The sequence below is a fragment of the Conger conger genome, chromosome 18 (genome assembly GCF_963514075.1).
Source record: "Conger conger chromosome 18, fConCon1.1, whole genome shotgun sequence".
Classification (NCBI taxonomy): domain Eukaryota; kingdom Metazoa; phylum Chordata; class Actinopteri; order Anguilliformes; family Congridae; genus Conger; species Conger conger.
In genome coordinates, this window is record NC_083777.1 from 20,799,572 (window position 1) to 20,812,100 (window position 12,529).

General features: G+C 43.7%; 1 protein-coding gene across 14 annotated transcripts in view; it reads left to right on the forward strand.

Moving 5' to 3' along the window:
• Positions 1 to 12,529, forward strand: part of LOC133117972 (ankyrin-3-like) — a 135,484-nt gene that overhangs the window by 49,475 nt on the left and 73,480 nt on the right. The window contains exon 1 of one of the 14 annotated variants that reach the window (XM_061227541.1): positions 7,065 to 7,115. The exons of the other annotated variants lie outside the window; for them this stretch is intronic. Coding sequence (XP_061083525.1) covers positions 7,080 to 7,115 — 36 coding nt within the window. The 5' untranslated portion in view covers positions 7,065 to 7,079. Of the gene's footprint in view, positions 1 to 7,064; positions 7,116 to 12,529 lie in introns of those variants that run through there. 14 annotated transcript variants of the gene reach the window in all.

A 12,529-nucleotide genomic window follows, 5' to 3' on the forward strand; every position in this document is an offset into this window, starting at 1 on the left:
TATTTAACTTTCTTGGTTGCAGCCTCATAATAGCTTACCTAACTGTTATTGACACAACTCTCGTGTTGGCAAACACCAATAATACACTCCAAAGGCAACCAAAAGCCTAGAATAAAGATTAGATACTGAAAGCTTTCTTATACCTGGACGGAATTAAATACACCTGACTATTCAGAAGCGGCTGAGAAGCCAACCGTCGAATTAGTTTTGGTCCTCTAAAATTGGGGGACCAGATATAAAAAGGGATGTGAACGCTACACGTGTCACCCAACATGGATTTGCAGGGTGGACAGCAGCACTTCTCAGCCCTTGAGGACCGTGAGTTGCTGATGCCTGCTGTAGGGTGCTGTAGTTAAACTAGCTGACAGATTTGGAACTAGTTTAACTACAACTTTCAAATACAGTAAGCGCATTCCAGCAAGGAACAGAATATTAGTTTACAAGTGGAATACCCATGCTGTTCTTTGTTCTTTCTCAGTTTGTAGATTTATTTCTGGAATTGTTTGAAAGGAAATATAATTAGATTTCCAACACTGCTAGCTGAGCCTGAAGTTGCCTTGAATAACCCATCCATCCATTGGCCACTGCTCCATAGTGAAGGTCTCCTCTCCGTGGCCTGTTCATACAGTGGAACAGGTTCATGTTTTTATACATGGCAGTGGACATACTGAAATATTCAGTGTGAGCCAGCAGCTGAAGAGCAGTGTTTTAGCGATGCAGCAGAGCAGCTTGTCTGAAGGCTGAGAGGATGTCCCACAGCCTTTCTTAGAGGGTACTGCTTTTTGGGCATTTTGGGTGTACAAGCAGAGTAATGACTTATTAATGGGCCTTCCTCTCTGCCTGTCAGAGACGGTTAGTGTTCTCTGGAGCGGATTAGCGTTAAGACTGCACCGGGCTCAGCCCATAGCACAGCACCAGAACCGGTCAAAACATGCGTCTAAATTTAACACCTTAGATCACATGTGGCTCTCAAATCCAAATCCAGCTCTGGTTTTCTTTTCTTCCGGGTGATTAGCTGAACAATTACCTATACTGATTGGCCAGACTGTCGTTACACCTGACTCCCAGGTAAAGGGAGGATGGAAAATCAGCAGTTCTCAGCCCTCGGTTTGAGGATCCCTGCTTTAGATGGTGGTAAAGCTGAAAATGCTCCTTGCAGGTCCCTGGAATACTGTCAGTAAAATATTTCTGTAATGAAAATTTTCTTCGGAATGTATATATGCCTTTAACCTCCTGAGAACCAGGAGACAACGAGTTTTCCAAACATATATTTTATTGAATTGTTATTGAATGTTCTTTGTGTTGACAATAATACCGCATAGAGCTCAGGGAAGCTGAAATGTAATGTTGTGGTTTGAGGATGCACGGTCTCAGGAGGTTAAAACGGGGAGTACTCTGCGGGAATCTGCCTGCTTTCGGATGGATAAAAATGCTTCAGCCGGATCTGAGGCACGTGTAGGCGCCACGCCCGTTGCAGCAGATCCATTAAAGGCAGCCGTGCTGGGCAGAACAGGTCCGCAGAGCGGACTCTTATCTGGACTCACGGGTCAGGGAGAGAACTCGTAATGAAGAAGTTGTGAAAGTAGAGTCAGAACCCAAGGCTTTCAGTTCACCCAGCCAAGAATGATAAAACAAGCAATATTAGATTAACTGAAGATGTTTCAGGAAGATGTGAGCACTTACAGAGTAATGTAATATTTCCAAGTTATGCTGTTATTGAGATATCAGTTTTTAGCCTCGTTCCCAGTTTGAATTCTTCCGGAACATTCCTGCTACAGTATGTTAGAATATATTTTTCCCTGCCATTTCCCAGCTTTCTGGATGTCCCTTGATCACTGTGAGCATCATAGAACATATAGAACCGCCTTAGAACATTATTCAGTTTGGTTATTCGAGAATTAAAAATGTGGATGGTCATTCATGTTCATTTTTGTTTGGAAAGAACATAAAGCATTTGTCTTTTTATTTGGACCATTCTTGAAATGTCATTAATGAATCATCCATGATGTTTTTACATTATTTTTGTTTCAAGTTACAGAAATGTATTGAAACAATAAATATATATTCCTATGACCTTCATCTCATAGCCAAATAGGAATCTTTGTTGGATAAGAGCGTCTGCCAAATGCCTACGTATAATGTAATTTAATGTAATGAATCTATCCGGAAACGTTCCCCAGCATACTCAAAGTGTTTACTGAGTTACTTATAATGGAAATGTCACCCACCCAGTGGAATGTACAGGGAGATTGCTGCAGTGAAATGCATTGGTATTATTTTCATCATGATTACATCAGGTGAAGGACAGTAAATAGGGGCTAAAGGACACAGAAAAAGCTCTCTGAAATACCACGTGTAATTAAGCGCATCGCAGGGTGGAGCCTGTCTCCTCATCCTGGCTGAACCGCTGCTAATCTCTTTGGGAAAGATGTGTCACCGATACAATTATATTTTAAACTTTAGTCCTTAAGTGTTTAAATGTTTATTCTGTGCTTTCAGAGGTGCAGTGTATGCAATTTGTATAGTTCCCTTGCACCTGAGTGCTTTTGTCTGTTTTTGTGTGTATACATGCATGCATGCATGTCCATGGATGTGTGCACCTGTTTTTGTGTGTGTGTGTGTGTGTGTGTGTGTGTATGTGTGCATATGCATATGCGTGTATGTGAATGTGCTTGTGTGTGTATGTGTATTCCTGTTATTGTGTGTGTGTGTGTGTGTGTGTGTGTGCGCGCGTGCTTGTGTTCTCCCATGTGTATGTGTGTGTGTTCTCCTGTGCCTGTATGCATGTGTGTATGTGTTTGTGTGCGTGAGCACGTATATGCATGTGTTCTTCCATGAGTGTGCATGTGTGTCTATGTTTATATGTGTTTATGTGTGTGTGTGCGTATGCGTGTGTATGTGCTTATATGTGTGCGTGTGTGTGTGTGTAATGGAGTGTGAGTGTTCGGTGGCCCCTCAGGGCCTCAGCTGTTTGTGAGACAATAGGCTGCTGATTTCACTGGCAGCTCCTGCCCTGGGTGGAACTACTGTACTGAGGACTCAGGAGAAGGGGGACACCATAGTGTGGGGGACTCAGGAGAGCTCAGGAGATTCTGTACACAGCTGTATTAGTGCCTCCTGTGAGAGGACAAAAGACAGAGGACACATGAGGCCCCATGCCATGTGACCCACTTTTGTTTTCCTAAGCTGGACAGAGTGAAACTCTCACAGCTACTAATGTGATCCAAGTAAAGAATTGGAGTCAAGAAAAAAAGCATTTAAAGCATGTTCACATGTGAAACCAATAAAAAATTGCTTGCTTTGATCATATTAAGTGTTAGTATATGCAATTAATTTTGGATGTAGTGTTTCAATCTCTGAAGAATATTGGGACTTGTTGGCTAACACCGTACAGAGGAACGAAGAGGGGCTGTCTGTCATGTCTGTGATTGACAGGACAGAAAATTGCAGAAGGGAGTGCTTGGGAAGAGGAGATAATGTGTTTGTCTGTAGTCAGACAGTGTCAGCTGTGGCAGCGCTGAGCAGTGGGGGGGGAGACTGTGTTATATGAGCTGTTGTCCACTAGGGTCTGATGTAACACCAGTGATGTGGTTGATTGTGACAGTGTTGAGCAGTGGGGAGGGAGACTGTGTTATGTGAGCTGTTGTCCACTAGGGTCTGATGTAGCACCAGTGATGTGGTTGATTGTGACAGTGTTGAGCAGTGGGGAGGGAGACTGTGTTATGTGAGCTGTTGTCCACTAGGGTCTGATGTAGCACCAGTGATGTGGTTGAGCTGTAGCTGGAGAGAGTCTGCTCCCTGTTCCCTTCTGCCTGCTCTCCACAGGGACGCTCTAACCTCACGTCAAACACACTTTCCGTTGTCTCTCTCTTTCTCTCTCACACATGCAGGCACAGACGCACATACTCTCTGACACACAAACACACACTCTACCCATCCTCATGTAAAACTGTAGTTTGTTTGGGGGTTTCCCTCTGACCAGGTTAGTGTTATTAATGCATGTATAATGTTGAGAGTGTTGCTGTGTATCAGCATTTAGCGGCAACACATTTCATAAGAGAGTTAGCCCCACCCATATTACTGTAGAAGCTTGAAGCAAAATGAAGACTCCTAATCTTTGTCTCTGTATTTTTTTTTTTAACTGTCATGTCCTGCACAATTTGACAGCCTCTTACACAATCATTTAGATCATTAGTCAAACCAGTCCAGAGTGACGGTGTTAACTTAAGCCTAATTTCTGTCGGAAATGAAACATCAGCGTGTTTCTGCCTCTCGCATAGTGAGCAGTGATGATGGTTTCGGAAACGTGTCTGAATGAGAGTGGCTCTCGAGGTCTGCCTTGAAGTCATGTTCTCCGCAGTAGCGAGACGATTATTGCTATGGTTACAGTATGTCACATTTCAGAAGCTATATGAGAGCTGGTGTGTCCTCCCAGTCACATGCCCCGCTGCATCCTGGGATATTGCTGTGTGCCACGCGGCAGACATCCTCTCTCTCAGGATGGCAGCTGGCACCTGGCCCCTCCTCCATTAATGATACAAGAGTGGAAGCCGATTGGGTGCTGCTGTGATGCTTGTGTTCAGTTCTGTGGTGAAGACAAAATTATTTTGAATGATGTGCTGAAATTTCAGGATGTTCAGGCTGAATATTCATGTTTACTGTACCGTACATTTAAAAAAAACACACACATTGAAATATCTACAGTCCCAGTTAGAAGCAGTGCTATGTACTGTTTTGGTACATTAATGATTATGCTGTACCGTAAAACTGTTAGTGAATGATTTTCATTTTGGTTGTTTAGACACAGTGTATGAATTTTTTAATGAACAAATATTTTTTCTAGTTTTTATATTGTGAACATTGAAAATTGAAATGCAGCCAAGTTTTGAAATCTAGGTTAAATATACTGTACAGTATATACACTCAGTCACCACTTGCAATACAAATATTTAATCAGTTAATCATTTTGCAGCAACTAAATGCATAAACGCATGCAGACGTGGTCAAGAGTTTCGGGGCTATTTTTCAGACCAAATGTCGGAATGGGAAAGAAATGTGGCAGACACTCTGGATAAGCCATTGCCGTTAATGTAATGTAATGAAATGTAATGAAAAGTAATGAAATGATTTTTGGAGCCAGACAGGGTGGTTTGAGTATCCCAGAAACTGCTGATCCCCTGGGATTTTCAAACAACAGTCTCAAGACTTTGCAGAGTGTGAAAAACAAAAAACATCCAGTGCGCAGAAGTTCTGCAGTGACTTCCACAAACTGCCGTTCCCCACTTCCTGTTGTGACCCAGCTGGTCACTCTTACACATCACCAATCCCCACTTTTATTAAAGAGAGCCGAGACCATGTGGAACTCTGAAACCAGGTCAGGCTGAGAGCCATCTCACTCAACTGTAGCATCTTCTTTTTCCAGGCTCTGACTTGGCCTGGATTCAATCCACATTTTGTCATTAACTTTGACCGACAGTTAAACTGAAGCTGGCGTTTTACTTCTTCACAAACACAGTCAAGTGAATTTTGCTGAACTCGCAGAACTGTGTTTGTGAGATGAAGATTTAATTGAGTCACTGTGAGACAATTTAAGGACTCATGATTGGATTGAAGACAGGTCTTGGAATAGTCCCCTGTACAGAAGTTGGCATACTGTGCCAAAACAGATGTTATACAAGATTAAAGTACAATATTAAATATTTGTTGAACTCAGCATGGATACCCATATGGAAATCTAATATATGTACATACAGTATATGTCCCTATATAAAAACAAGACCGTTACAGTATATGATACATTAGATTTTCATATGGCTAGGACCCCCGCTTGGTTTTTGATAATCAGGCTACAATGAGAGAAAGTTCTTCACATCTTCCATGAAACTGCATGTCTGTTAAATTATTTATACGTTTGTTTTCGTATGTATTCATATGACTAGTTATTTTATTTACCCCGGAATAAGGCACATCTCCGGTGTACAGAGCGGCGTTTATGAATGCACGCACTGAGGAGTGCAAACGGCAGTGACATTTAAACAGCTTGTGTGAACGTGGGGCTGTCGGAAGGGGTTGGGTTCTGGCCTGCGGCCCTGGCCTGGGCCCAGAGAGCGCGGGTCTGAGATAGCAGCTGAAAGGGCACATTGTGCCGGGGAACGGAAGCCCCCGTATGGCTGCTGGATCCCCCTACTGCATGTCTGACCGGACCCTCTGGAGTACTGCATGTCTGACTGGACCCTCTGGAGTGCTGCATGTCTGACTGGACCCTCTGGAGTGCTGCATGTCTGACTGGACCCTCTGGAGTGCTGCATGTCTGACTGGACCGTCCTGTGCCCCCCCCCCCCCCCCCTTCTCCGTGGCAGCTCCGTCTGACCCCGGACTGCACTGTGCATAGAGGAGCAACAACAGAGGAGGGATGAGAATAAGGCCCTCTGACAAGAGTCTCTCTCTCTTTTTCTCTCAGTCTCTCTCTCTCTCTTTCTCTCAGTTTCTCTCTCCCTGTTTCCCTCTCTGTCTCTTTCTCTTTCTCACTCACTCTATGTACCTCTCTCTCTTTCTCTATCTCTTTCTCTCGCTCAGTTTTTTTCAATTTCAAAGTGCTTTATTGGCATGACAAATATAGGCGCTTGTATTGCCAACGCAGAGGCTACCTAATGAATCTACAGTATGTACAATATCGATAATATTCTCTCTCTCCGTCTGTCTCTCTCGTCCTCGGCCAGTGCAAAGCCACCGATTCCCCTGCTGTTTGTCCCCCCCGCCCCCCTCTCCATCCGGCACTGACAGATTTGGTGAGTCAGGGGAAGCCGTCCTGAGCAGGGTGTACCGGTGCCAGGTCAGTGAAAGAGCGTGTTCACCCTCCGCTGTCGTGCAAGCCGGGCAGAACACGTCTTTATTTTCCCCGGGAACCGCTACAGCCCCTCCGTCCCGTGCCGTTTCCGTCAGGGAGGGGCGCGGGGCGCACGTACGAACAGCGGGTATTTTTAAACCCCTCCGATGAAGAGATGTCACGCTGAGTTTTTCCTCCAATCCCGGAGCGGCCGAACCGGGCGATCGGGTTTCGCCCTGAAGCGCAGGGAAACATGGCCGTGGAGGAGGGAGCTGAGGTGGCTGTGCTCGTAAGTGGCTCTTCTGCATTGGGCTCGATATGACATTTAACCCGCCATTACGGCTCTGCATGTCTGCGGCTGGCGCTCAGTTTCAAATGTGTGATAATATTGCATGGAGGGGAAGAGGGGGAGGGAGGCTTGCACAGGGTCTGAAACATCTGTTTTGTGCTGCGGCTGTTTACTGAGGAAGCAGGGAGGATTCATAACCTGCATCGTAGCAGCATAGCACCTGAGCTAATTGGGCAACTGAGATGTATGTGGAGAGTGTTGGAAAAAGGTCACGGTTTCCGTCGTTTCTGGGCTAGCTAGCTGCTGAGTTTGGTTGTGGAAGTGGAAGTTGATGTGCTTTTTTCCCAAGGGCCACCTGCCCTTGATTGTGGCGTTGGGGGCAGAGAGAGCGAGCGTGGACGGGTGACTGTGGTTAAGGGGGTCACTGTGTTCCCCTGAAGGACCTAACCGCAGGGACCCCGGTTCCTTCCTTGGGAGAGAGCAATGGGAGTCTGGAAGGAAGAGTGGGATGTAGAGGTCAGGGTGTGTCGGAAATGTTCTCTCCTTCCGTGTCCTCTCTGATCTGAGCATGCTCTGACCTTGGGAAGCCTCCCCTGAGACTTCTACTGTACCTGCATGTGCTGCTAATCCGCATCACACAGATGTGCCACATCGCATTAGCTAAAGGTTGCACACTCCTGTGTTTACTGCTGTATGTGTTTACAGCTGTATTTCCTAATTATGCTGGTGAAAAAGGACATTACCAGTGCTTTCTCACATTTTTGACTCTCTCTGTCCAGTACGCTTATTGTTTGTCTCTTTGTTTGTTTGTTTTGCATTACTAATAATGGATTAAAGGTTGTTCTAATTACAGTAAAACGTACAGTAACCTGTCATCTGATAGAATTTGTTGTGCTTTCCATACATAGGTTGCTATGCGCTGGATGCTAAAAGCAACATTACTGGGTGAATGCGGCTTGATATATTATTGATTCATGGCTACATTGCTCTGACAAGTTGGATATAAATTATTGTTCTTCTTGTGAAGCTGGGGTTAATCCTGTCTGTCTTCTTTTAAAAATATGTGTCCAACCATTGCTCATTATATTTAGAGTGTACAAGTTGCGATAGAAATAATATGCAAGCTACCTGTCTGTCATTGGCTAACCTCTCTGAAGTGAAAGGGAGAATGTCCTCCAGAGACAAAGACACTTCACAGTCAGCACCCTGTAACAGATGTGGGTGCAGCTACAGTACTTTTCGGCCAAGCCAAGTCACGGTTAAACACTGTAAATAGATAGATAAACATAGAGTTGTGAGTCACTTTGTGTGGGTTCCTGCGTGCATTTCATAGCTGATCAGGCGAGAGTTTGCTGAAAAGCAGAAATTGTTGCTCGAAGAAGCTGTTCTGGGAGGGTGGATTGGGCGACACGCAGTGTCAGTAAACCCCTTTTCCCTATGTTGGATGTGTGTCTCTGCAGTTGAGATGATTATGAATGGGACCATAGGTCATGCTTACTGCAGGCTCTGTAATCAGCACAATTCTGTGTGTGCGTGTGGGGGTGGCGGTGGTGGTCGTTGCTATGGATACAATGGCAAGGTTACTCACCGGGAAAGACCATGTGTTCATTTACTCGATGTGGCATCCAATGCACCAAACATAACAGACAAGGGAAACGAGTGTGAAAGCTGGACACGTGATTGGATTGCAAATGCTTCAGACCACGAGTGTTAGACTTCAGCCCTGGAGCAGGGCAAAGGCTGCTTGTTTTTGGTCTGTTTTAGCACCAGCTATTCATTTAAGTTGTTGAGTGGCAAAATAATCTGCTGTTGAAAGGAGGCCATGAATACCTGGAGATGCTGCAGCCTACCAGGAATTCAGCTTGACACCCCACACAAGACAGCGGCCACATATTTAAGCATTATGGAACATTGTGTCAGTTTAATTTCAATTTTGGCGGTGGATATTCCTACTCTTTTCCTCCGAGGCTGTATTATGGCCTTGTTATAACACAGCCTTAGAGGAAAGGTGTGATCCTTGTTAGAACGCTTGTAGCAAAACCCTAATAATCTCTCCTTATACTAGCTACTGATGCAAATTTATGGCAGGTACTGTATGTTTGACAGCTTGAGGAAATTTATATACAGAAAAAGGTCCAAACGAAATTGCAATGCTGCATAGTGTGTTGCTGTTTCTTTCATGCAATGCATTAACACACAGTTGTTCTGACTCCCATCTTCTGTGAGCTGTGAGTAACATGAGATCATGTGAGGTAATTGTGGTTCTTTTATGGACATCATTTATCTGATCATAATGCCTGCCTGATTATTCTCCAAAAACACGTTTTTAAATAAAGGTTCTGAAGAAGATCACAGTTTATCGCATTCTTGTTGATTCATTGATAGCATCAGAAATTAACCTGACGCATTAGAACTTCCTGACCTATAACCATACTGAAAGGACAGATAGATGGTGGCAGTTTGCTCAGTTATGATGGCATTTCTCGTATGTGGTATCTAAAAATGTCCTATCCCATATTACTGTCTTTGTACATCATTCCATATGCAGAACTGGGGGTGTACAGATTTTCAGTTGAACCGCACTGTTACTGTGGTCCACCCAGTGATGTCATCAGGATGGGACCAGGCCCTGTGTTTATAAAGGGTCTCATAGTAGTGCTGATCTAGGACCAGTTCTGTAGTTTAGCACATAGTGGATAAGGTTTGAGCCTGTACAGGATCCCGTGTCTATCCAAGATCAGCTCCCATGTTCATTTACCCTTTTGCGTGAGTCAGTCTGTTATTCTCTGTTTGTAATTCTGTGGAAATATTATACACTTCCAGGATACTGCTTTGGACGTTCTGTACATGCGCAATAAAATAAAAAATATTGATGTGTCATTGTAAAGAATTATGACGGCATTTCTGCATTGCTCACTTGCATTGTCGTTTCAGTTCCATTGGCTGCGGCATGCTCTGGCTGAAGAGCAGGAAGTTCTTGTCTTCTTCAAAAACAAATATCAGCTTAGCAGCCCTGCTAGTCTCCAGCTCTTAAAAAATGCTCAGCCCACAGTAGAATCACGCTGATGTACTCCTATGATGGTCTGAATATGGCAGAAATGTCTATTTATTTGTTCATAATGACTGAGGTGGTAACTAAAATACTAGTTACACCAGACGCAATTTAATCGAAAGCATATCTCAAGTTAATGCGTATCCATTATAGGTAGATTAAATATGCCCCTGACTTTGCCATCATATTTATCATATAGCTCTATTACTGAGAGGGCACAGAGTGGTTTTACAAGCATCGTATATCAGAAACAGTCTGTACTGTATGTATCTGATGTAAGAGTAGTGAACTGTGGGGGATATGCCTAACTGTATATTTTGAATAGGGGCATATATTTATTTCCTGGATTTCATGCAAACTTCTGTTCTTAATTATTTAATTTGTGCAATTATTTTCATGATCTGACATGTGGATAATATTCTCTGTAGGCACAGCTGAAGACTGAAGAAGGCTGTTAGTCTTTACAGTTAATCAGATGATTGAATAACTCGGGGAAACAAGAACCTGCATAGTAGGCTGTATGCGTGTGTGTGTGTGTGTGTGTGTGTGTGTGTGTGTATGGATTGTGTTCATTCTGATCTTAGCACCAGGTTTATTAAACAGACGGTGTCCATGTGTATTCTGTTCACTGTAACCGCAAAGCACTCCCTCAGCAAATGGTTCATGGAAGGCTTCTTTAATTTCAGCTGAACCACTGAACCTACTTAGGCTCATAAATACATTCAGTGCTTTCTAATACATTCTGCTAAAAAGTAGCACTATCCTAAATTCTTCCATCGCAAAGTGCATCGTTAGTCAAAGTGCATAATGAGTGGTTTCAGGTTGTCAAAGACTGGTGAGACACCAGTGAGGCTTGCATTCTCTGTTGCTCTGAATGTGCAAGTTCACATAAACATACATAACTATTTGGTGAATATTGAGTATAGATCAAAATTGTGTATGTCGGTTGTGAAAAGCATATCCAGTAATACCAGGTTTTTTTATGTTGGGGCGTGGTTTTACTTGAGTGGAGGTTTGTCTCTTAATTAGGGGCCTGGAGATTGACATTCTGAGATTTGGTGTTCAGGTTCCGTTCGGCCCGTGTTTCTGAGATTGTGAGATTTGGTGTTCACGTTCCTTCTCTCTCAGCCCCTGGATGGAAAGTTAGATCATGCATTTCATGAGCTACTGCTTGTGACCTCAGCTAACGTTGCCATGGTAACTATATGGCTGAAAAGTGTGTGATCATTTTTGTACAGAAGCCTGTAATGCTAAGGCCGAATTTCAGGCTGTCCCTAATTTCAATACAAACACACAACGCTTGACTCACCAGAAAATAATTATGGCAAATTTAATTAAAATCCCATGGCCAGTTTTCATGTTTCAATGACATTATTACTGTAGGTCTTCTTTGGATATTTTTTTGGCATGAACCAGGTGTGCGATTAATTTTTCTACACAACTACATGACCTGTGCTGGATTGTTATCATATAACCAAACACTTATCTTCAAGGGTCTTTCTGTCTGAAATAATTTCACAAAACAACAGTGTTCTGGAAAGACTTGGGTCAAAAAAGTTGTGTCGTGTCCATATTTTTTACAAGGCATTACATTTGCGTATGGCCTGTCCCTTTAGTCTGTGCTTGCTTTAAGACAACTACACACTGTGCATTCCTGTTGGGTAGCAATAATCAGGCCCTGTGAGTCTATCTGTGAGTCTATCTGCTTGTAGAGGCTGCAGAACAGGGTGTCCTGTTCTGACCCACAGTCAGGCTGCCATCGTGACGGCCCAAGACGGGCCTTCAGCTCCTGTGTAGCTGTCTTTACTTCCCCTAGCACTGTCCGGGGGACTGTTTCTCATTTCACCCAGGTCCAGTGCGGATCCGCAGTGCTCTGTGTGATTATAAATGCAGTATGTCACACAAATTTTGGCTCCGTAATCCAACACATTGGATTTGGAAACAATTAATATAAGGCTAATGTATTGACAGTCAGCTTTAATGTGTGGGTATTTACGTCCATATTGTGTGAGCCATGTAAGCTGTTCAGCCCTTTTTTACGGTATCACTGTCCAATTACTGTAGTGCACTGGATGTTATGAAGCTGAAAAAACTGTGGTTTGGTACAGGATTATGTTGAATGTGAATCCAAGTGTAGCCAACTGCGTGCCTATATGTCTATGATGGTCTATCCTGGGGTGGTGCTGGAGGGGTTCTGACTTTGCTATTTAGCTTAAATGATACAACAGTTCCTACCTCGCATTGTGACTGGCTGAGAGACCTTCCAGGGTTTGCCATTATCTCACGACAAGGCACTTTGTTTATGTTCGGTTGATTCATTGAGACATATCATAAGCTTGTAACGTAGTAATGCTTCAGATGC